Here is a 26706-nt window from a genome sequence, read left to right on the forward strand (position 1 = left end):
TTAGATCTTAGAATGCCTTCTCCCTTACACATAACCTCATCTCCTTCATACATGTTTAGACCATAAGACATAGGAGCAGAAATAGGCCATTCAGCCCATCAAGTCTGCTTTGCTGTTCAATGAGATCATGGCTGATCTGATAATCCTCAAGCTCCACTTCCCTGCTTTTTCCCCATAATCCTTGATTCCCTTACTGATTAAAAATCTGTCTATCTCAGCCTTGAATATACTTAATGACCCAGCCTCTACAGTCCTCTGCAGTAAAGAATTCCACAGATTCACTACCCACTGAGAGAAGAAATTCCTCCTCATCTGTTTTAAATGGGCGCCGGCTTACTCTGAGATTTTGCCCTCTGGTCCTAGAGTCTCCCACAAGGGGAAACATCCTTTCAGCATCTACTCTGTCAAGCCCCCTAAGAATCTTACATGTTTCAATAAGGTCACCCCTCTTTCTTCTAAATTCCAATGAGTACAGGCCCAACCTACTCAACCTCTCCTCATAAGAAAATCCCTCCAAACCCGGGATCAACCTAGTGAACCTTCTCTGGACTGCCTCCAATGCCAGTATAACTTTCCTTAGTATTGTAGGTGTGGTCTAACTAGTGTCTTGTATGGTTTTAGCAAGACTTCCCTATTTTTATAAAAACAAAAAACTGCGGATGCTGGAAATCCAAATATCCCTATTTTTATACTCCATTCCCTTTTGAAATAAAGGCCAACATTCCATTTGCCTTCCCTATTACCTGCTGAACTTGTACACTATCTTTTTGGGATTCATGCACGAGGACCCCCAAATCCTTCTGTGCTGCAGCATTCTTTAGTCTTTCTCCATTTAAATATGTTTCTCCATTTTTAATGTAAATTCCACTGTTCTAATATGTCTTTGCAACTTTACTTTTCTCATAATATAAATCTTTTATAGTACTCATATTATCAGTAACCTTTGGGAAAAATAAACACACTGTTTGGCTTAGCTTCCTATGGCTAGGTGTAACATCTTACCATCTCTTTGAAATTCAAACTAACCTAATTTATCTAAAAATGCAAACGGTCCTCACAACTCACATTCTAAAACTTCAGCCATGTTTATGTATTTAGCATTTCAAACCTAGATTCCCTTTTGGTAACTCAAAAGCTCCAGACCAGTTGTCTCCAATGCAATTAAAACCCCTGCATACACACTTCCACACAGAGTAACTAATCCAAACACCACTATTAACCTACCTTTACAATAAATCACAATCATATTATGAAAATTATTATATTTTTATGATAAAGTTCTATATACAAGTGTTCTGTTTACTGCAATTTATCCTAAAGTACCCCCAGTAAACAAACTCTACACGTCTCTGCTTTCTTTTCAAGGACTTACAGAAATACTAAGAGGAAACTCACTGTCACATTTCATCCCTTGGTGAATGAGACCATACAGCAGTGAGCCACAGTGATCACAGAAGGTTGGGCTGCCATAAGTGTGGATTTTAAATTTATGTTTGCTCCTTGGGTCCTAGAAATAAAAGCAGGAAGAAAAAGGCAGGTTTTAGTTCTTCATTTTAAAAAAAATGATCTTCAGTTTTCGCAAAGATCCTTATCACATTCATAATTCCCGCAAGGTGACCCTCACTCCTCCTCCTCCTCCATGAATTCACATAAGACGGGTAGTCAGAACAAAAAGAGGCTGCAGTCCCTTCACTTGATCTGATGGCGCAAACTCCATGTTACAGTGAGGGGAGCAGGGCCATACAGTAACCCTGCCCTCTCATCATCTTTTCCAACAATTCTAGCTCCAATTCAGGACTTTGCAATTGATCTCCAAGTGACCTGATCCATTCATCATCAAAATTGCATTGTTTGGCAGAATATGCAACGTGAATCTAGCATGTTAACCAGAATTCAGAAAACCTCGGTGATCTCACAGGTCTGGTGTTAACCAGGCCAGGAGGCACACTGGTCAGTCTGGGTCAGAAGTGGTCACTCTGGACATGGTCTGACTGGGTTGGGAGTGGTTACTCGGGGTTCAGTCAGTCTGGGTCAGGAGTGGTCACTCCACATTTGGTCAGTTTGGGCCGGGAATGGTCACTCCAGGTTTGGCCAGTTTGGGCCGGGAATGGTCACTCCAGCTTTGATCAGCCTGGGCTGGGAATGGTTATTCCAGGTTTGGTCTGTCTGGGTTGGGAGTGGTCACTCTCGGTTTAGTCAATCCAGGTTGTCTATGGCCAAGCCAGATCTGGTAAATCCAGATTTAGAAGAGAAAGACTGATTCTCTCAAGCCACCCATATTTCTCCTGAGGACTGACCTGTTGTGCATTTATTGCAATTTGTGTTTTAGTTCCAATTTCCAGCACTCGTTTCAGAAACAAACACATCCAAACACATACACACCTTTAACATAAATGATACTGCTGACAAGATAATAGGAAATTCTGAAACAACTAAATACTGCACTTTGGAATAAATAGAGACCTGAATAATATATACCCATCTGTCCCAAGCTGCGTCAAACCCTCATCTCATCTACGTGATTATACAGCAAGAAACATTTCAAATGAGAATAGTTGGATTTAGATTTAGAATCTGACTTCGACAGCTAACCAGACTAAACAAGTCAAATTCACGCAATATGGGTGCTGATTGCAGTAAGGTCACTTGGGGTCAGTCTCCGAGATCTGCACCTTCCAAAGAGACTGTCACCTCTGCGACAGGTGCTGTGGGGGTCCAAGTCCCATTCCAGGGACGTGATCACAACACTGCCAGTGCAGAGAATGCGTTCCACTGCCAGAATGCATCTTCCCGATGAGATGTTAAATCTTGAGAGGCTCCCTTGATGCGATCTCACTTTGATGTAAAAGATCCCAAAACACTATTAGGAGATGATCAGTGGTGTTGTTCTAATCCTTAACCAACACCTTTGAAGCTGTTTAATTGGTTTTGGGAGCTTGCAGTGTGTGCACAAATTGGTTCCTAAATTACAACAGTGACCACATTTTCATGAGTACTTCATTGGTTGTAAAGTGCTTTGGGACTTTTTGAGGCTGTACAAAGTGCTATGTAAATGCAAGTTCCTAACACCCAGGGGCAGGGGTGTTGGGAAGGCAGGGCTGTACAGCGCGTGCATAATGATGGGAGATGAGTGCAAAGTCCAATGGCTCATGACCCAAATCCATGCCAACAGTTGGATGGGAAAGGACCAAATGGTTAGTGCATTACACAAAAGCTGTACACCCTATAGTAATCTCCTCAGCACCAATCTAAATGGTAGCCTCTGGGATTCACACTCAACATTATTCCAAAGGCAATTATTTATTTCATTAAAGGTACCCATGAGTATGCATGAAGCCATGACTGAAACCGAGTGCAGGGTTTGTGATGTAGCTGCTGAACTGCAGAGGGATGGAGGCAGGATTCTCGATCTAAAGCAGGGTGAATTATTACACTGCCAATCAGTGTGGATTGGAAGAAAAGGATAGCAAGAGCTACAGGAGCTATGGAAACTGGGCTGATGTCTCCAGGAACAAACAAGTCTTAAGGGTTCATAAGATCTTAAAAGATGTCCGAGGCTGTGTATCAGAGTGTGCAGGAATTCAGATTCCACTTTCCCCTCAGGGTCCAGTCTTGATATCTATTCGAGAGCTGGTCAAGATATTATTCCCAATTGGTCAGGAACGGGATACAATCTGACTGTAGTTTTGTGCTTGTTGTGTTGTCCTTTTCAATCTTTCACAGGGTGGGTGTTGCTGGCTAGACCAGCATTTGTTGCCCATCCCTAATTACCCTTGAGAAGGTGGTGGTAAGTTGCCTCCTTGAACTGCTGCAGTCCATATGGTGTAGGTACACCCACAGTGCTGTTAGGAAGGGAGTTGTTTGTAGTTTTGCACTTAGTATGTAGTATAACATGTGAAGAGGGTGGAGTAGGAGAGTGACTGCCTCTTTGAAACTGTATCCCAGCTAGAGTCAAGGCCTCGAGGGAAAATTGAAACAAATAAAATCATAGGTGACGATGGTGCGCAGCCCCTTTAAGAAGGTTGGTGTAATCTCGAGGTGTATTCTAAGGATATTTCTCAACTTCATCAATTACCATGAAACTCACACAAGCAAAGTCTGATTTATACAGCACTAAACATGTCACATATTCCATTAACACAGCTGTCTCACTCAAGTTGATTAGGCCTTACTTTGGGGCTTTTTTTGTGCGTGAGTGTTTTTTCCCCCGTCACCGAGTTGCCATGGGAATAACCTATTATTGATGCCAAAAACTCTAGTAGTCACTGTATTAGTTCCCTCAGTATTGTGCTGGTGCGATGATAAATTCAATGTAAACGTTAACAAAACAACACAACACAATCTAAATTTGTGCTCCTCCACCTGACGCAGCAAACTCAAAAGGTTGAGTCATTTTTGGAACAAAGGTGAGTGTATTTTAATGCTTCGTCTGGAGCCTTTTTCTCCTCCACAGTTAGAATTCCATTGTTCTTTTTATGATATATAAAAATGAAAGCCTCTCAACCAAGGTTATGATCCAGACAGCAGAGACCGGCTTAGCAGCTCACTTCTGTTGCAGCTTTCAACAATCCATCCCCCCAAGGTCCAGTCAATTCATTCCCCACCCTCTGATGATTAAAATGTTTTGGGCCTCGTCAGATAAGGCGTGACCCTTCCCGAGTTCGCATGGTTACAGCCCGCCATGTGAAGGGTCTGTGAGGTGAGTGACCCCAACCTATCCTCCTGATGGGTCCTTAACCTCCTGATCTCGGCCCTTCTGGACCAAGCGGAAACTCCAGGCGGAATCCAGAAGCTGCTTCTCTCCAGAATGTGGGAATCAGGAAGTCACCATTCCCAGAGTCCGGTAATGTCAGCCGGTTGGGGAGGAACAGCAGAACTGGATCAGCTTGCCTCTCCTCACACCCATCACCCGCTGACCTTAATGGTGCCTCTGACAAGGATAGGAACAGGGGGAAGGCCTTTCAGCCCTTTGAACCTGCAGCACCAACGACACAGTGGCCGAAATGTACCTAAAACTTTATTTCCCCGTCTTTACAACAACAACTTATATTTATATAACACCTTTAACATGATGAAATGTCCCAAGACGCTTCACAGGGGCGTTATAAAACAACATCGCAAGGAGATGATGTCAGATGACCGAAAGCTTGGTCAAAAAGGTAGATTTTGAGAGAAAAGCAAAATACTGTGGATGCTTGAAATCCGAAATAAAAACAGAAAACACTGGAAACAGCTCAGCAGCTCTGGCAGCATCTGTGGAGAGGGAAACAGAGTTAACGTTTTGAGTCCGTACGACTCTTCATCGGGCAGCTGGATTCTTAGAATTGTCTGAAAGGTGGAAAGTGAGGTGGTGAGGTGCAGGGAGAGAATTCCAGAGCTTGGGGCCTAGGCAACTGAATGTAAGGCCGCCAATGGTGGAGCGATTAAAATTGGGGATGCTCAAGGGGGCAGAATTAGAGGAGCACAGGGTTGTGGGACTGGAGGTTACAGGGAGGGGGCAAGGCCATGGAGGACTTTGAAATTAAAGTCAAGTTGTTGCTTCACCGGGAACAAACATAGGTCAATGAGCACAGAGATGATGGATTTTTGTTGGGAAAGGATATCGAGGGACATGGAGAAAGCCAATCAAATTCAGTTCTGAAAATTTAAATTGAACCCCTGCATTCTTTTGGGGAGGGCAAGCTCCAGATTTCCAATACCGTTTGTCTGAACCAGTTCCTCCTGATTTCCCTTGGTAATTGCCTGGCCCTGGCTCGAATTTTAAGATGCTCTGGATTTTCAATGTTAAATTCCGGCCTGTGGAGGCCAGTGAGCTTAACTCACAGGTTATACAATCTCCTTTCATCCAGCGCAACGTCCTAAAGTGTCTGATGCTTTGGGTTGGGGTGGTTCAGGGCTGAGCAGGAATAAGAGGCAGGTTTTAAGGAGGGTTTGGATGTAGCAAAATGAAGTGTGTTTGAGGGCAGATGCAGGGCAAGATGACCAAAAAGTATCTGCCACTGATCAGAAGCAAGCAAATGGCTGTCCAATAACTTGGATTATCGCAAGGTGAGCAGTTAGCAAAACTGTAGAACTGTCCAAGAGTGAGCCTAGCACAATTCCATCATTCTAACAACATTCACCGTGGCAACACGATACGATGAGAAGGAAAAGAGAGGCTTTTAACAGAGGGGATATGAGAAAGCTCTGGCTGGTAAAAGTAGGGAAAATCCCAAAAGATATTCTATAAGTATATCAATGGGAAGAGGATAACCAGGGAAAGAATAGGGCCCATAAGGGACCACGGGGGCAATCTATGGGTGGAGCCAGATGTCATCGGTAAGTGTTGAAAGAATACTTCACATCCGTCTTCACCCAAGAGAATGAGGATGAAGGTATCGAACTCAGGGAGAGAGACTGCGAGGTTCTTGAGCAAATTGATATAGGGAGTGACAAGGTATTGGAGGCGTTGGCAGGCTTAAAAGTGGACAAATCTCCAGGTCTGGATGATTTGTGTCCCAGACTGCTGAGGGAGGCAAGGGAGGAGATCACAAGGACTCTGACCCAAATTTTTAATTCCTCTCTGGCCATAGGGGAGGTGCCAGAGGACTGGAGGGCAGCTAATGGGGTTCCGCTATTTAAGAAGGGTTGTAGAGATAAGCCAGGGAACTACAGGCCAGTGAGTCTCACATCAGTGGTAGGGAAACTATTGGAGAAAATTCTGAAGGAGAGAATCTATCTCCACTTGGAGAGGCAAGATTTAATCAGGGATAGTCAGCATGGCTTTGTCAGAGGGAGGTCATGCCTAACAAATTTGATTGAATTTTTTGAGGAGGTGACCAGGTGTGTAGATGAGGGGAGTGCAGTGGATGTAGTTTATATGGATTTCAGCAAAGCCTTTGACAAGGTCCCACATGGGAGACTTATAAAGAAGGCAAATGCACATGGGATACAGGGTAATTTGATAAGGTGGATTCAAAATTAGCGTAGTTGTAGGAGACAGAGGGTGATGACAGAAGGATGATTCAGTGACTGGAAGCCAGTACCCAGTGGTGTATCACAGGGATCTGTGCTCGGCCCCCTATTATTTGTCATTTATATAAACGACATAGATGACTATGTGGGGGGTAGGATTAGTAAGTTTGTGGATGACACAAAGATTTTCTGGGTGGTTAACAGTGAGGTTGAGTGTCTTGGGCTACAGGAAGATATAGACGGGATGGTCAAATGGGCAGATAAGTGGCAGATGGAATTTAACCCTGAAAAGTGTGAGGTGATACACCTTGGATGAAGTAATTTGACAAGGAAATATTCAATGAACAGCATGACACCAGGATGTTCTGAGGAACAAAGGGACCTTGGCGTGTGTGCCCATAGATCTCTGGAGGCAGAGGGGCATGTTAGTGGGGTGGTGAAAAAGGCATATAGGACACTTGCCTTTATCAATCAAGGCATAGATTACAAAAGTAGGGAGGTCATGTTGGAGTTGTATAGAACCTTGGTGAGGCCACAGCTGGAGTACTGTGTGCAGTTCTGGTCGTCACATTATAGGAAGGATGTGATTACACTGGAGGGGGTGCAGAGGAGATTCACTAGGAGAGTGCCTGGGATGAAACATTTAAGATATGAAGAGAGGTTGGATGGACTTGGGTTGTTTTCACTGGAGCAGAGAAGACTGAGGGGCGACCTGATCGAGGTGTACAAGATTACGAGGGGCATGGACAGGGTGGATAGGGAGCAGCTGTTCCCCTTAGTTGAAGGGTCAGTCACGAGGAACACAAGTTCAAGGCGAGGGGCAGGAGGTTTAGGGGGATGTGAGGAAAAACTTTTTTACCCAGAGGGTGGTGACGGTCTGGAATGCGCTGCCTGGGAGGGCGGTGGAGGCGGGTTGCCTCACATCCTTTAAAACGTACCTGGATGAGCACTTGGCACATCATAACATTCAAGGCTATGGGCCAAGTGCTGGTAAATGGGATTAGGTAAGTAGGTCAAGTGTTTCTCACGTGTCAGTGCAGACTCAGTGGGTTGAAGAGCCTCTTCTGCACTGTATGATTCTGTGAACAGTCAGTGCACTGAGATACTGCCTCATACACACAAGCCTCCATTAACCCTATCCATCAGATTGACTGCTACTGTAAGCTAAATGAAACATGTTACCATGGTAACATCTCACACTTTCTCCTTGAGGAGCCAGGCAATGAAGACAAGAGGGATTTAATGACATCATTCTGAGATGGTTGTCAGTGTATAGGGGGATTCCCAGCACTGGGTGACAGGGGCATGGCTGGGTGCAGGAACTCCCTCATCCCTGACCGAAAAGGACAGCCAACAACAATTGCATGCATTTATATAGCGTTTTGAACATAGTAAAACTTCCCAATGTGCTTCACAGGTGAGTTATCAGATTAAACACTGACACTAACACAACGGAGAAGACATTAGAGCAGGTGGTCAAAAATGTGGTCAAAGTGGAATGCTTTAGTGTCAGAAAGGAGGAGAGGTGAAGAAGTGAAGAGGCAAAAAGGTTTAGGGCATGGGGAATTATACACACATGGACACACAAGCCCCATGTGCATACACACACACAATTACACAATGCTATACTCTGAAGTTGCCAACAGGAGCACAGTGGTGACTGCAGAACTTCATGTTTGTCTTATCGGAATGGGGAGGTGGGTGAGGCATTGGCAAGTTGGAAACTGACAGATATTTAATCATGGCGATCCTACTTCAACCATTAAAACTACTGTCAGCAGAAGAAAAGAGAATCCTCTCTCATTCAGCAGTAATTGTAACTCTTTCGAGTACAAACACGTTTCTATCTGTTTATACGGATGAGGTTACATTGTTTCATAGTTTGCCATAGTGAGATTTGAACTCTTGATCTTGGGGTTACAAACCCAGTACCATAACCACTTGGCTATTTAGGCCAAGTGTTAGCTGTAATTGTAATCACACAAACATAGGAACAGGAGATTTAAAACCCGGCTGATTCAGTCTTGAAAATTGACCCAGCTGGGCTGAATGTTCCAGGTTTCCATGCCTGTTTATGTGAAAAGTGCTCCCTGACTTGTCAGGAAGATATAATAATTCTCATAATATTATTGGAATTTACTGTAAAATACAGTAATAATGGGACATGTCTATGTGTCTATATACATATATATATATATATATATATCTGTGTGTGCGAGAGAGAGAGACTTAATTGAATTAGTCTGGGTGCTTTGATCTAAGAAGAGAGGTCAGGTTTGAAATGTTAATTAGGTAAAAATGGGGAAGTTTAGAAACATAGGTGTCAAGGGAACATTTGCATTTTGAAATAAACCAGACTAGATTGTTTTCAAAGGAGGGAGTGAAATGTATCACCAATCCAAGTGAAGTTTAGAAACAGTGTGTTTATTTTTCCCAAAGATTACTGGTAAAACTTAGTGCTGAGAGGTTTTTCTTATCAGGAAGATAAAGTCCAAAGACGCAGTGAAACAACGGATTTGCATTCAAAGGGGAAAATATGTATAAAGGAGCAAAGGCTGTGTGTAAGAGTAGGCATTTTTAAGATCTTACAAGTGTGAAAAAGCCTTCAGCATATATGCCTCAAGCTGCTGAAATGAAGAAAACTCACTTTGAATTCAACATATTCTGGGTATCATGTTTCTTTGCCTGGGTCTTTTAAAATCTATGCATCTTACTGTTGCCTTAATGAAAGTGTAACTGGGAGTTAGATAGATTAGAGGATTTAGAATTTATCATATTAGCAATTTGTAGACCTATGTATATATTTAAAATCATTTCTCTTATTAATAAATGTTTAATTTAGTTTTATAATAACCTATAAGACTCGGTGGCCTTATTACTACTGAATTCAAGGCACACATCTTGAAATTAATACAAATTGAAAATTAGTTGTGACAGCTGTTTCAAGTATCCCCTCTGGGAATTGAACAACTCAGCATTTACCATCGGCTGTGACATTCCCTCTTAAATGATTTGGCTCTAATTTTCAGGTTGTTTTCAGTTGTTCTAGGTTCCTCTCTGGAAGAAACTGTTTTGGTGAAGCTAATCTATAAAATTCTTTTACTGCTTTCTATATCACGATTAGGTCTCCCCTCAACCCACCCACCACCCTGCCCAACATTGATGCCCTCTCCCAGTCAGCTCTCCTTTCTGTCCCCTTACAGCCAACCTCTTTCCACTGGAGATCCCCTCCCTCGACCTCCCCCAAACTCTGCCCCCCCATCCTCCCACTCCCAGCCTAACTCCTTTTCCTTGACTTCCTCCCCCAGACCTCCTCCAATCTCTCGCTCCGCTTCCTCCAGTGCCCCGACTTCCTCCAGTCCCTCCCCTCCCCCTCCAACTTCCTCCAGTCCCTGCCTCCCTACCCCCTCCGACATCCTCCAGCCCCTCCCTTCCCCTTCGACATCCTCCAGTCCCTCCTCCTTCGACTTCCTCCACTCCCTTCCCTCTCCCCCCAACTTCCTCCAGTCCCTCCACCCCCCTGACTTGCTCCAGTTTGCCCACCCCCCCACCCCTTGACATCCTCCACTTTCCCCACCCCCAACTTCACAACCCCGCCTCATTCCTGACTTCCTTTGGACCCTCCTGTGACTGTGCAGAGTTCTCAGTCACCTGTGGTTGCACTGCTCCCTCCACTCTACGAATAGTTCTCTTTCATTCTCAATGATCCTTGTTCCTCCTCCTTCCCATGCAGATCTCTGGTTCATTCTCCCAAGTCCATCACTCTGTGTACATTTCTCAGTCATTTTCTCCTGTCCCTCCCTCTGTGACTGTTTCTGTTCCAGACAGAGAGACCTGCTGATATCCCTGTGTTTCAGACAGTGCTGGCAATAATGCACTGGGACAGCTCCATCAGTGCTATCAAAAGGACAGAAAAGCTCCCAACAACTTCATCTCATTCAATGTCACAAAACAGACAGAAAATAAATCTCTTGTGACTGGATCCACAGATCACACCTACCACTAGGCTGATTTATAATGCTGCAGAACAAAGACATACTTCTGCCAAATTTCTTTAGTGTTGTGTAATATTGTGCTTGCTGCTTTCCTTAAATGGTTCAGAGATCCACCAGAGGTGCGATGGGCCAAATAGCCTCCTTTTGTTTGGTATCATTCTATGATTCACACTCCCTGTTTCCTTACATGATTAACAATTCATTCAAAAAAATAATTAAAACCTGTACAGTGTGAGTTTCAAGAAGTGAAAAGGACACACGGAAGAGGCTGCTTGATCCTTGTCGTGTGTGAAGCAGCTGGTGGGGCTCCTCAACACTTCTATTTCAGGATTGGTATTAAAATGTGCTTCTCAATCGCTGGAACATTGTAAATCAGAGAGAGGCAGCATCGCTGAAGCAGGCAGTGGGCAAGCAATGCTCATTTTCTGGGAGTCAGGAAGCATTAATCAAACCACTTGCAATACTCTCCCCACCTGCAAGTACTTCAGCAATGAGGAGTCTGTAGCTAATATTTCAAGAACTGAAAGGGGAGAAAATACATTTCCTGACAAATGCAGATTCTAAACATGCATCACATTAAAAATGACAGCCACTATTAATATAACAACACTACTGAAAGATGACTGGAACAGATTAGGCATTAAAATTCACTCAATAGTGTTGGCTTTCCTTTGCAGCCTTCAACAACAACTTGCATTTATAAGGCACCGCTAATGTTATAAAATCCATCCAAATCACTTCAGTGAAATGGAATCAGCCAAAAAAAAAAATTGAAACCAAGATATTGCGACAAGTGACCAAAAAATACAGTCCTTAAATTCTGCCTCTTTGACTATCTTAAAAGAGCAGAGAGATTTAGGGAGAGAATTCCAGGGCTTATGGTCCAGGCAGCTGAAGACACGGTGTTAATGTTGGAATCAGGCTGCAATGGAGTGCACGTTATATGCTTGTAATTGACAGCAGCTGTCACCAATTGGGGATAGATTAGGGAATTACAGCAAGTCTATAAAAATCAGTTCACACTGAGTGTAGCAGGAAGCAAGAGGAACCGTGCTTTTATACTGGGAATAAACCTGGATTAAGGAGAAGCCTGGCTTCAGGTTCATCCTTTCCTCAATGTATGAACAGTAACTTTAACACACGGCTACCAAGGCTAGAATGATGAAAATGGAGGATACACACGGAAGGTTGTAGGGCTGGAGGAGGTTACAGAAATAAGCGGGGGTGGGGGCAAGGTGAAGCCATAAGGAGCTCATCCAATTGAGTGTACACCACACATGCAGGTCACTAATGATCAGGAAGCAAGAAATGTATCTATATGGTGTAGCCACTAATGTAGTATAAGGAAATTTATGCACAGTAAGATCCTACAAATGCCAATGTACATAAGTTTTGTTGGTGGTTGAGGGATGTGGAGCAGGAATCACTCAGGGGCACTGGGGATAATTGCAGCACTGATGCTGATGTCATGGTCTTCTCTTTTCAAATGTAATCATTTTCCATCCTGCATGCCTGCACTTCCAGTGCTGTGGGCTGCTCTAATAATGACCACCAGAGGGTGCTGGAGCACAGCAGTGGGTGATGCTCCCTCAGAGAGATCAGTCTCTTCTGCTAGAACTCCTGCTGGAACAGCAATGGTCAAATTATTATAGGAGGAAAAAACTTGCATTTGTATAATACTTTCATGACCTCAGAATGTCCAAAGTACTTTACAAGTAATGTAGTATAGTTGTGGTATAGTTACTGTCGTAATGTAGAAAATGCAGCAGCCAATTTACACATTTAAAGCTCCCATGAACAGAAATATGTTAAGGATCCGAGGTTCTGTTTTTAATGTTGGTTGAGGGATAAATATTGGCCAAGCCACTAGAGAAATAAATTATTGAGTCATCATCATATTGCTGTTATGAGAGCTTGCTGCGCACAAATTGGCTGCTGTGTTTCCCATATTACAAAAGTGACTATATTTCATGTAGCTGCTATGGGATTTCTTAAGCACACATGAGAAAGCAGACAGGGCCTTGGTTTTAATATCTCATTCAAAAGATGTTCCTCAGACAGTGCATCACTCCCTCAGTACTACACCGGTGTTCCAGCCGAGATTTTGTGCTCAAGCCTCTGGAGTGAGACTTCTGTGATGTTCACCTTTATTAAGATTTCATTCAGGCAGCTCTCTGAAGCCACAACTGGCCAGTTGATAAACACCGGCAGCTTCTTACGCCCATTCTTCACCCATCATTTAAAAAAAGATCCTGCTGGAGAGCTCCGATAGTTGAGAAGCAGTAAGTGAAGAACTGGTTTTAAACAGTCACAGAACATGAATATTGATGAAAAGAGACTTTTTTTTATTCATTCATGAGATGTGGGCATCGCTGGCTAGGCCAGCATTTATTGCCCATCCCTAATTGCCCTCGTTCAGAAGACAGTTAAGAATCAACCATTGCTGTGGTTCTGGAGTGCAGACCAGGTAAGGCCAGCAGATTTCCTTCCCTAAAGGACATTAGTGAACCAGATGGGTTTTAACAACAATTGGCAATTGTTTCAGGGTCATCATTAGATTATTATTTCCAGATTTTTATTGAATTCAAATTCCACCATCTGCCGTGGCAGGATTCAAACCCGGGTCCCCAGAGCATTACCCTGGGTCTCTGGATTACTAGCCCAGTGACAATACCACTACACCATCACCTCCCCGCTGAAGATTTTCGTCTCGCACTCATCAAGGCAAATACAGGAATGCCAAATTTCAAATGATCATTGCTGTTTATACCACAGGAGAAAACAGTGCTGATTGAGGTCAACGATGAATGCAAGACCAAAAGCTTCAGCAACATGACTCACTTTACAGCAATAACTGGTTTTCAGCTCTTGCCTCAAATTAACGACACACACGTGCAGTGTGCACACACACAAGCAAGCTCTCGCTCTCTCTCTCCTTAGTTCTCTCTCTCTCACAATCACTCTATCAGGCCTATTTCTCACACAATCAATACTGTATCTCTCTCTCTGTCACACACACACACACACACACACACACACACACACACACACACACACACACACACACACACACTTCAAGGCCATTTCCTCTCTCTCTCCCTTTTTCCCTCACACACATACACACAATCAATTTCTCTCTTCACTCAGACACTACCAAGCCTGCTATACACACAGGGTTTTTTTTTTGGATGCCTGTCACAGACCCAAAGGTGCTCAAACCCTGTGAGTCAGAGTTAGAGTGTTCCTGTCAGAAAAGCCTCTGTCCCTCATCTATATTTAGCACCTCAGACTGGAGAGAGTTCTGACTAACATCACAGGGCAAGGCTGCCCCTGCACAAGTGATTCTTTCTTTCAGCTTCTGGTTTGGTTTTTCCTATTTACTGAAAGGGACAACTCCCTGCTGTAATTCCCTTGATAATGAGGGTTGGGATCAATACACAAGTAAGGGACGATCTCAGATTGGAAGAACAAAATACAGAATCTGTTTGGCTGGAGATAAGGAACAGCAAAGAACAGCAAACATTCCACGAAACAATAGTGTTAGTGTGGCATAGTATCAATCAGGAGATTAGACAAGCCTGTAGCATGCGTAATACAATAATCATGGGTAACTTCAATCTGCATATTGACCGGGTAAACCTGCTGAGCACTAATTTGGTGGAAGGCAAGTTTCTGGGGTGTATTAGGGGTGGTTTTCTAGAGCAGTATTTTGAGGGGCTGACAAGAGACGAGGCTATTTTAGACCTAGGCTGGAATTTTCCAGCCCTGTCATGGTGGGACCGGAGCCAAAAGTCCTTTGAGTTTAGGTGGGACCAGAGGAAGCTGGCTCTAGTATTATGTAACAAGAAAGGGCTAATTAATAATCTTGTTGTAAAGAGGGTTGAGTGACCATATTATGATAGAATTTTACATTTTGTTTGAAAGTGAGGTGGTTCAATTTAGAGCCAGGATATTGAATTTGAACAAAGGGAATTATAAAGGTATAGGGGCAAATTGGCTGAGGTGGATTGGGAAAATACATTAAAAGATATGACGGTACATAGGCAATGGATAGCCTTTAAAGAATTATTACATTGTTTACAGCAACTATACATTCCTTCAAGGCACAAAAACCCAAAGTGAAAAGTCCAAGTGTGGCATCCAGGAACCCTTGCAAAACTGGAGTCAATGGGAATTGGGGTGGGCGGAAAACTCTCCACTGGTATCCTGGTTGGAGTCATACCTAGCACAAAGGTTGTGGTTGTTGGAGGTCAGTCATCTCAGTTCCAGGACATCACTGCAGGAGTTCCTCAGGGTAGTGTCCTTGGCCCAGCTATCTTCAGCTGCTTCATCAATGACCTTCCTTCCATCATAAGGTCAGAAGTGGGGATGTTCGCTGATGATTGCACAATGTTCAGCACCATTCACAACTCCTCAGATATTGAAGCAGTCCATGTTCAAATGCAGCAAGACCTGGATAATATTCAGGCTTGGCTGACAAGTGGCAAGTAACATTCGCACCAAGCAATGACCATCTCCAACAAGAGAGAATCTAACCATTGCCCCTTCACATTCAATGGCATTACCATCACTTAATCCCCCACTGTCAACATCCTGGGGAGGTTACCATTGACCAGAAATTGAACTGATTGTCTTATGAGGAAAGGTTAGACAGGCTAGGCTTGTTTCCAATGGAGTTCGGAAGAGGGAGGGGTGACTTGATTGAAGTATATAAGATCCTGAGCGGTACTGACAAGGTGGACATGGAAAGGATACTTCCTCTTGTGGGTGAGTCCAGAACTAGGGGGCACTGTTTTAAAATTAGAGGTTGCCCTTTTAGGACAGAGATGAGGAGAAATTTGTTCTCACAGAGGGTTGTGGGCCTTTGGAACTCGCTGCCGCCGAAGGTGGGGTCATAGAATATTTTTAAGGCAGAGGTAGATAAATTCTGGTTAGGCAAGGGAATCAAAGATTATTGGAAGTCGATGGGAATGTGGAATTTGAAACACAAACAGGTCAGCCATGATCTTACTGTATGGTAGGGCAGGCTGGAGGGGCTAAATTGCCTACTTCTGTTCCCATTTCCTATGTTTGTATGGACTAGCCATTTAAATACTGCAGCTACAAGGGCACATCAGAGGCTAGGAATCCTGTGGTGAGTATCTCACCTCCTGACTCCCCAAAGCCTGTCCATCATCTACAAGGCACAGGTCAGGAGTATGATGGAATACTCCTCACTTGCTTGGATGACTGCAGTTCCCACAACACTCAAGAAGCTCGATACCATCCAGGACAAAGTTTGATTGGCACCCCATCTGCAAAGGTTCACTCCCTCCACCACAGGCGCACAGTAGCAGCAGTGTGTGCCACCTACAAGATGCACTACAGGAATTCACCAAGGCTGCTTAGACAGCACCTTCCAAACCCACGACTACTACCATCTTGAAGGATGGGGGCAACAGACAGGTAGGAATGCCGCCACCTGTAAGTTCCCCTCCAAGCCATTCACCATCCTGACTTGGAAATATATTACCATTCCTTCACTGTCGCTGAGTCAAAATTCTGGAACTCCCTCTCTAACAGCGGTTTGTGTGTACCTACACCACATGGACTGCAGTGGTTAGCAGTAGTGCTACTGAGCCACTCTTGATGATGGACATTGAAGTCCCCCACCCAGAATACATTTTGCCCCTTGCCACTTTCAGTGCTTCCTCCAAGGGTTGGTTAACAAACAGAAAGTCGGACAAAATGGGTCATTCTCATGTTGGCAGGCTGTGACTGGTGGGGTACCACAAGGATCAGTACTTGGATGTCAGTTGTTGACAATCTATATCAATGATTTGGATGTGGGGACCAAATGTAATATTTCCAAGTTTGCAGATGACACAAAGCTGGGTGGGAATGTGCGTTGTGAGAGAGATGCAAAGTGGACCAGATGTGCAGAGTACTTCTTCAATGGTGGGAGATTAGAAAATGTAGATGTACAAAGGGACCTGGGTGTCCTCGTCAATAAGTCACTGAAAGCTAACATGCAGCAAGCAGTTAGGAAGGCTAATAGAATGTTAGCCTTTATCGCAAGAGGATTTGAGTACAGGAGTGGCAAAGTCTTGCTTCAATTGTATAGAACCTTGGTTAGACCACACCTGGAGTACTGTGTGCAGTTTTGGCCTCCTTACCTTGGGAAGGATATTATTTCCATAGAGGGACTGCAATGAAGGTTCACCAGACTTGTTCCCAGAATGGCATGACTGTCCTATGAAGAGAGATTGGAGAAACTGGGCCTGTATTCTCTAGAGTTTCAAAGAATGAGAGGTGATCTCATTGAAATCTATAAAATACTTAAAGCGATAGGCAGGGAAACAGGGTAGATGCAGGTAAGATGTTTCCCCTGGTTGGGGAGTCTAGAACCAGGGGATACAATTTCAAAATAAGAGGAAGCCACTTAGGACCTTGTGAATCTTTGGAATTTTCTACCGCAGAGGGCTGTGGAAGCTTGGTTGTTGACTATGTTTAAAGCAGAGATTGACAGATTTCTAAATACCAATGACATAAAAGAATACAGGGATAGTGTGGGAAAAATGCATTGAATGGATGACTAGGCTCGATGGGCTGAATGGCCTCCTCCTGCATTCCTATGCTGCCCCTACTCTGATACAGGAGGCACTTAGCCTGTTCTGGGTTAAACGTGGTTTGAGAGAGCCACAGAACCTGCCTGCAGACAGTCCATGCACTCTCTAGTACAGGGCTCAATAACCTCAGGGTGCAGAGCACTGTGAGCATCACTGCAATGGTGGGGAGAATTGTACGGAACTGCGGATATTCAAATCAACTCTCGATCCTCCTGGTGACCTGGAGTTTGAGCACACTAACAATGACGGTGATGAATTAGTATTTCAGAAGGAAAGTTTCAAAATCAACACAATTATAAATCACAGTGTATTAAATCACCATTTGCAGGCACAATAAAATCCTGAACTATTTGATTTGAATTGAAGGTATGACAGTGGCACAAAAAGAAGCACAGAATTAAGACCATATCCCATCCCTACTTTACCCCCAAGGTAACAGAAAGTGATGTGTATTCATGCTGTCTCCCATAAACTAAGATTTATGTTTATTGAGGGCAGTCTCAACAGCCCAGACTGAAAACTCCAACACAATAAACCAGTGATTGAATCCAAAACCGTGGCTGGAAAAAACACTCTGCCATCGCTCCTGATAATTACAATCCCTGAGATTACACTCTGAACTGTCTGAAAATGACGATCCCTGAAATCACTGTGTCCTGAATTGTGGAATGAAATCCCCGAGAGTGTTCCATCTGAGGATCTCCATTCTCACAGTACTGACTGTCACTACATGCCTGAGTATTATCAGTTTGGGAATAGGCTGAATTTTGTGTTCAACCAGTCCAAAGCATAAATATCTGCTTGTGAGGGTTCCGATAGCACAGGCCCTGTTGGCATGGGCTGTTGTTAGCATGGGCTCCAGCTGTGTGGGCTGTCCGTGTAGACTCCATTGGCAGAGCTCTATCTGTGCAGGCTCTGCCCATGTGCGCTCCATCAGCACAGGCTCTGTCCATGCAGGCTCTATTGGTGGGTGCCCTGTCCACGTGGGCTCTGTCTGTGTGGGCTCCATCCACGCGGGCTCTGTATTTTCTATCTACTTTGGCCATTTGACGTTCGGGAGTTTCCCAAGATAATAGCTGAGTCATGATTATAAAAGAATATGCGATTCACCATCACATTCTCACCCATGAGAGCAGTTCAAGCTATGCTGCTAACCTCCATCATCAGCGGCTTTGCTGAGGACCATCTAACAAGTCTCCGCACTCACTAGTTGTGAGGTGCCTCAGGAGTGTCAGACATCCCTTCATCAACATAACAGTTGAAATGAGGGATTTGGAAGCGTACATTAACATCATAGTAACACTGCAGTCTGAATCATCACTCAGGTCTGGGTTCTGGTGCTCTGGATCATTTCACATGTACACACAGATCCATGTACAATCACAAGATAGTTTATACATCATTCTCACCCACGTCACTGCGGAGGTTCATGAACAGATTTACGTAAAGACTTACACTAACCACTGAGCTGAAAATGCTGTCCAAGTGAAGCAATCGTTTCTCCAATGGGCTGTAATTCAGAAGCCTATGCACAGAGAGGGCCGAGAATCTATGTACTCACACATGGTGTAGTACGCATGGAGCCCTAACTTGGGGAGGGCTGGGGTAATGAAGGAAGGCTCCCATTCCTGATCAGTAGCAGTCCTATACAGTAAGTGGACATGTTTGGATTCTGGGTGAGTAAAGGATTGGCTTGGGCTGTGATGCCTTTTGTGGCTAAATAGCCTGCTGATATTCAATCTTGCATGCAGTCTGGCCAGTGGATGAGCTACTGAAAACTCCTAGTGGCTATAGAGCTGCATCCTAGAAAAAGCAGGGCCTTTGGGAAGGAGACAGGAAAAAACTAAAGGTTTCCTCCCCAACATGCCCCTGCAATCACGTCCCTCCCACCCTACAACCCCCAACCCTTTCCCCCAGGAGCTCAGGACACTAAGTCAAAAGGTAGAAAATACAAATGATACTGTTCTTGTACAAACACTTAACAAGCCCCTACTCCCTGTGCTGTTCTAATATTGAACATAAGACTGGGAGTGAGCCATTAAGCCCTTTGAGTGTGCTTTGCAATCCAGTTAGATCATGGCTCATCTGTAACGTAATTGCTTTAACCCCATATTCCTGAATACAATTACCTAGCCACCCCAAATTGACCCCCAGTCTCAACATGTTTTAGGGGGAGAGAGTACCAGATTCCCACTACCATTTGTGTGAAGATATGCTTCATGACATCATCCCTGAATGGCTCAACTTTAATGTCAAGGTTCTGCCCCCTTGATCCGGACTCACTCCACCAGAGGAAATAACGTCTTTGTGAACAGTAACCTGTGTATTTATTTTAACAACTGTCATGCCTAGGAAGCGTGAAAAGAATCTTTAAAAATTGTTTCTCTTTCATATTCTCTTGTTTAAATTCTGTTCTTTAGAAAAATGGACAAAGGCTAACTCATCAACTTCCTGGAATGTGACACCCTTTGCATTGTTTGAACATTCCAGCCAAGCCAATACAAATGACTAGTAAATGAGAGATGTCTGCTCCAGTCAGTTCTGGACAAAGGCAGAGCTGTTGTGACTCCTCATATCCAACTTTGTGCTAATGGTTCCACAGTTATCTCTTCAAAATACAATAGGTTTTAACGAGGGTCCTTAAAATACATCGTTAACTGAATGGCTTGACCCGAAACCACCCATGTCATGTGACCGACGCTTGAGCTGTTTGAATTGCTTTAATTATACGGCTTCTGGATTCTGTCTTCAGTTGCTATTTAACCTCAGAAGAGAAAAGTGGGACTCCAGGCTAGCAGCCTGCCTCTGACCTTTGTCTCTCTCAAAGGCAGACCTCCAGAAAGAATCCTGCATTTCGCCTAGAAAGTGAACTAATTCCCAGAATGCAAGAATACTCTGCTGCATCTTCAATTGCCTCAACCTGCAACTGAACTTCTAGGAAAAAAGATGAGGAAATCTGCCAAACAAAGTCAACTGAAAGAGCCTTCATTGGACATTGACTCTGCACTCTATTCATGCGAAGTAATGCCAATACCGTTTGATTTTTTTTTATTAACTCGCAATTTGTAACTTCTTTCCCTTTCTGTCTCTGCCTTTCTACCTTGTATGCTTGTGAGTGTTAATGTGAGTCACAATCCGCCCCTCAGCTTTTGAATGTGTTAATAAATCCTAGCTTTGTTTCACCTTAAGGAATTTGCTGTGGGGCTGTTTTTAACATTGGGCCTCATCAACTAGGGTTTGGGAAACAGACCATGGCCCTTTTCGACGAAGGGAAACAAATTTAATTAGAAATTAAAGCTACTGCAGTCACAGGCAAAAGAGAGAAGCAGCAATAATAATTCAATCCACCTCATCCTCATGTCTGTAACATCGTCTCTCTCCCCAATCACAGTCCAATGTTCCCCTCCTGGAATGGGGATATGGGGTGTCAACAAATTGGGACAGACCCCCAAAGATTAAATAACATTGAGCATCCGAGCTCTTTAATGCTGGGTTAGCGCTGACTGTACGTTGTAGCGTCTAGCAGGGTTGTCAAACTCAGCAGCATTTCTCATGCATTTCTCCAATTCTGGCCTCATGCACATCCCCAATTTCCATCACTCCAGTTTTGGTGGCCATGTCTCCAGCTACCCCTGGGCCCAAAGTTCTGGATCCCCTCCCTAAACAGAGAAGATTTACAAAGTTGATATCAGTATGAGATCGGGGTATGTAAATCAGTGTGTGGTTACATCAGCGTGTGGGTATGTATATCAGCGTGTGGGTATGTATATCAGCGTGTGGGTATGTATATCAGCGTGTGGGTATGTATATCAGCGTGTGGGTAAGTAAGTCAGCGTGTGGGTAAGTAAGTCAGCGTGTGGGTAAGTAAGTCAGCGTGTGGGCATGTAAATCTGTGTGCTTATGTAAATCAGCGTGTGGGTATGTAAATCAGCGTGTGGGTATGTAAATCAGCATGTGGGTATGTAAATCAGCATGTGGGTATGTATATCAGCATGTGGGTATGTATATCAGCATGTGGGTATGTATATCAGCATGTGGGCATGTAAATCTGTGTGCTTATGTAAATCTGTGTGCTTATGTAAATCTGTGTGCTTATGTAAATCAGCGTGTGGGTATGTACATCAGCGTGTGGGTGTGCATATCAGCGTGTGGGTGTGTAAATCAGCATGTGGGCATGTAAATCAGTGTGTGGTTACATCAGCGTGTGGGTATGTATATCAGCGTGTGGGTATGTATATCAGCGTGTGGGTATGTATATCAGCGTGTGGGTAAGTAAGTCAGCGTGTGGGTAAGTAAGTCAGCGTGTGGGTAAGTAAGTCAGCGTGTGGGCATGTAAATCTGTGTGCTTATGTAAATCAGCGTGTGGGTATGTAAATCAGCGTGTGGGTATGTAAATCAGCGTGTGGGTATGTAAATCAGCATGTGGGTATGTAAATCAGCATGTGGGTATGTATATCAGCATGTGGGTATGTATATCAGCATGTGGGTATGTATATCAGCATGTGGGCATGTAAATCTGTGTGCTTATGTAAATCTGTGTGCTTATGTAAATCTGTGTGCTTATGTAAATCAGCGTGTGGGTATGTACATCAGCGTGTGGGTATGTACATCAGCGTGTGGGTGTGCATATCAGCGTGTGGGTGTGTAAATCAGCATGTGGGCATGTAAATCTGTGTGTGTATGTAAATCAGCATGTGGGTATGTATATCAGTGTGTGGGTGTGTATATCAGCGTGTGGGTGTGTATATCAGCGTGTGGGTGTGTATATCAGTGTGTGGGTGTGTATATCAGCGTGTGGGCGTGTAAATCTGTGTGCGTATGTAAATCAGCGTGTGGGTATGTAAATCAGCGTGTGGGTGTGTACATCAGCGTGTGGGTGTGTACATCAGCGTGTGGGTGTGTACATCAGCGTGTGGGTGTGTACATCAGCGTGTGGGTGTGTATATCAGCGAGTGGGTGTGTATATCAGCGTGTGGGTGTGTATATCAGCGTGTGGGTGTGTATATCAGCGTGTGGGCATGTAAATCTGTGTGGGTATGTATATCAGCGTGTGGGTGTGTAAATCAGCGTGTGGGTGTGTAAATCAGCGTGTGGGCGTGTAAATCTGTGTGGGCACGTAAACCAGTGTTCGGGCATGTAAATCAGTGTGTGGGTATGTAAATCAGTGTGTGGGTATGTAAATCAGTGTGTGGGTATGTAAATCAGTGTGTGGGTATGTATATCAACAACGGATTGACAGGCTATGTCACTTTCTTCTTGAAAAAAATAAGGCTGAGGGGTTATTTAACATGATGAACGGTTTTGATAGAGTGGATAAAGAATGTTTCCTCTTGTGGAGAAGAGCATAACTAGAGGCTGTCAGTATAAGATAGTCACCAAGAAATCCAATAGGGAATTCAGGGAAAACTTCTTTACTCAGAGAGTGGTGAGAATGTGGAACTCACAACCACAGGGAGTAGTTGAAGTGAATAGTATAGATACATTTAAGGGGAAATTAGACAAGTTCCCCCGAGGGAGAAGGGAATAGAATGTTACAATGATGAATTTAGATGAGGAAAGATGGGAGGAGGCTCGAGTGCAGCAAAAACACCAACATGGACTGGCTGAGCTGAATGCTCTGTTTCTGTGCCATATATCCTATATAATCCTACATAAAAGCCTCTGTCTTTCTCTCACCCTTTAAGATGCTCCTTAAAACCTACCTCTTTGACCAAGCTTTTGGTCACCCCTCCAAATGTCTACATTTGGCTCTGTGAAATTTTCACTGATTGCTCCTGTAAAGCACCTTGGAGCATTTTATTTTGTTAAGGGTGCTATATAAATGCAAGTTGTTGTTTGGTGTCTACTGGTGATCACTCGAACGAGGACGACTTGCTCCTGTAAAGCACCTTGGAGCATTTTATTTTGTAAAGGGTGCTATATAAATGCAAGTTGTTGTTTGGTGTCTACTGGTGATCACTCGAGCGAGGACGACTAGGTTTACACAATGAGCTGGATGTTCGCCTTGGTTTAATAACAGAACAGTAGCCGTTTACTGTTTAACAACTGGTCCTTTGTAATGTGCCTATGAATTATTTAAAGAAAATGAAAAATAGCAATCAACACCCGATAAATAATTCAGAGCAGAAAGGACTACAAGTGACTGGCTGCTTCTAACTATCTGTTACTTCAGTCACTACCAGTGTTAATCATCTATCTGATAGCCATCAACACTTTCGATCTCTCTCCCTGAAGCCTACCTGCTTTGCTATCTCTCACCCACCTAAAGAAGTCCAACTCCCCAAAAACTCCAGCTCTACATCTCGTTCCTGACTTCATACCAGCGAAAAACATCAGGACCTTTTCCAAGATTAAAAGCAAGTTGCTGTTAAATCAGTTAGTTCACACGATCTCAGGCAACACAAAGAAAGATTTGGATTCATCCAGCGCCTGTCATGCCGTCAGCATGTCCGAAGGCGCTTTATAGCCAACAAATCTATGAAACACAGTCACTATTATAATGTAGGAAACACGGCAGCCAATTTGTGCATTGCAAGATCCCACAAACAGCAATGTGATAATGACCCAGTAATCTTTTTTTTGTGTGATGTTGATTGAGGAATGAATATTGCCCAGCAAACCAGGGAGAAACTCCCCCGTACAGGAGTGGCAAGGAAGACAAATGATGTGTTAACCTTTATCGCAAGCGGTTTGGAGTATAAGAGCGAGGAAGACTTGCCACAATAATATAGAACTTTGAAAAAGCACCTGGAGTACCGTGGACTGTTTTGGTCTCCTTACACGAGGAAGAATATACGTGTCTTAGAGGGCGCACAATCAGGCTTCACTAGATCGAGTTGGAGAGGTGATGACAGCAGAATGGGGTTTGGCTGTGCTGCACCCCCTTCCCTGCCTGTTCTCTATAGAAGATGGACACCAAGTATAGGTTGGCATCTCAGAATCACAGAACCATACAGGACAGAAGGAGGACATCCAGCACATTGAGTCTATTCCAGCTTCTTCAAAGAGCGATCCAGTTACTCCCACTTCTCGGCTTTCTCCCCATATTGCTTCAACTTCATTCCCCTTCAAGTGGTCAACCAATTCCCTTTTGAAGGTTACTCTTCAAGCTGTCTCCATTACCTTCTCAGGCAGTGCATTCCAAATCCTAACCACTACCTTCTCAGGCAGTGCATTCCAAATCCTAACCACTTGTTGCAATGAAATGTTTGTCCTCATGTGGCCTCAGATTCTTTTATCAATTGCCTTAAATTTGTTCCCTCTGATTTTTGACCCTTCCGCCACTGGAAACAGTTTCTCTTTATTTACCCTTTAGAGAGCAGGAGGAGGGGAGCAATATAATAATTACATTGTCATAATTCAGGGTGCTATTGATTGCTGATTAACCATAAACCCCCCCCCACCCACTCCTCCAAGTGGTGTATTTCAAACAAACTCTTGTGTGTTTTCCCGACACTATTCATAAATGAAACCAATAATTCTTGAAATGGGAGACCTCACAAGATTAGAAACACAGGGGTGATTGGTTCATAATGTGAATGCACCTTCAGAAAAGTGTGTTTAGACTGGACTCTCATCAGCCCTGTCAGCAGATCACAAAAGGCAGGCAGGCAGATGCCTGACAGTGAGGACAGAATGTTTGAGAGATGCCTATTGGCAGCATCTGCTTCATAAACAATGGTCATCACCACTCCCTTCCTCCGTCTCAGCCGGACGGTTTAGTTAGTGACTGAGGTGTTAAATACTCTTCAATGGGCAAGGAAATAACTAAATATTAACAACACTCACTGCATCATCCAGCATGTGAGGACGTTATTAAGTATTTAACTCCCTCCAATTTCTCCCTGCACTCTCAGTAACTCTGGACATAAACAGAGCATGCCTCAGTTCAATGTCTGGACTGTGCCAGTCGGAGCTCGTGATCTTTTGTGAACCCCAAAAATGAGATGGTGATGGGGATTCCTGCTATCACCTTTAGCTTCCAGTGCGCAGAGAGGAGAAAAAAATTGGTGAGTATTCTAGTTCTCATCACTACCCACTTACAAGAGAGAGCGGTTGAGAGAAAGTAAGAGCGTGTGGGCTCACTCATATGGGGGGGGGGGTCAGAGGGCATGGGCGAGGGAGACAAGGGGGAACGCAGGACAGTAAAGGGGAAAGTGGGGCGTCAGTGAAGGGAGAAAAAAAATGTCAGGAAAACAAAAGTGTATTGAATGGACATGCTCCAAAGTTGCTGGTTCCAAACTAGCATCAAAACGACCTCCTCGTAAAGCACTGTATAATCTCAGGGTGCTGCTTCTGCAGCTATCACTGTGGTTGACATGAATTGATCTCCTCTGACAGAGCGACAGCTCAGGCATAAATATTGCACCCAGAAGAGGCAGCACTTTATCATTAAATCATCAATCTAGCTCCATGATATAAGATGTGCTGACTGGGGTTTCTGAGTTCCCAGCAGGATGATATAGGACCCATCACGCTAGTGCTGATTGCAATGTACAGCCCGGTCCTTTGTTGAGTCGTCTCCTTGTGAGTACATGTTTTTGTACAAGAGATTTTGGACAAGACAGGGAGTATATAAAAAGGAAGTTATGCTAAACCTTTATAAAACACTGGTTAGATCCCAGTTGGAGTATTGTGCCCAGTTGTGGGTACCGCACATTGGGTAGAATGTCTAGGCACTGGAGAGGATGCAAAAGAGATTTACTAGAATGGTACCACTGATGAAGAACTTCAGGTATGTGGAGAGACTAGAGACCTTGGCATTGTTTTCCAAAGAAGAACAGATTGTTAAGGGGAAATTTAAGAGAGTTGTTTAAAATCCTACCAGAAAAATTAGGGATTTTGATAGAGTTAATAAGGAGGACTTGGTTCCACTAGGAGGAGGCTTGGTAACCAGAGGGCATATAGATTTAAGATAATTGGCAATGAGGAGAAATATTTTTACACAGCAAGTTGATGGAATACGTTGCATGAAAAGGTGGTGGAAGCAGATTCAATAGTAACTTTTACAAGGGAATTGGAAACGTACTTGAAAAGGAAAAATTTTCAGGACTTTGGGGGAAGAGTAGGGTAGTGCGACTAGTTGGGTAACTCTACCAAAGAACCAGTAAAGGCACGATGGTACGAATGGTCTTCTTCCATGTTGTATT

At 43.9% G+C, this 26706-nt stretch overlaps 1 protein-coding gene across 3 annotated transcripts in view; it reads right to left on the bottom strand.

The window, feature by feature from the left end:
- The window catches only part of prkcab (protein kinase C, alpha, b), a 311791-nt gene that overhangs the window by 119359 nt on the left and 165726 nt on the right, over positions 1-26706 (bottom strand). For all 3 annotated transcript variants that reach the window (XM_041216608.1, XM_041216607.1, XM_041216609.1), the window contains one exon: positions 1396-1507. In XM_041216608.1, coding sequence (XP_041072542.1) covers positions 1396-1507 — 112 coding nt within the window. The remainder of the gene's footprint in view (positions 1-1395; positions 1508-26706) is intronic.

The sequence above is a fragment of the Carcharodon carcharias genome, chromosome 22, assembly GCF_017639515.1.
Source record: "Carcharodon carcharias isolate sCarCar2 chromosome 22, sCarCar2.pri, whole genome shotgun sequence".
NCBI lineage: Eukaryota > Metazoa > Chordata > Chondrichthyes > Lamniformes > Lamnidae > Carcharodon > Carcharodon carcharias.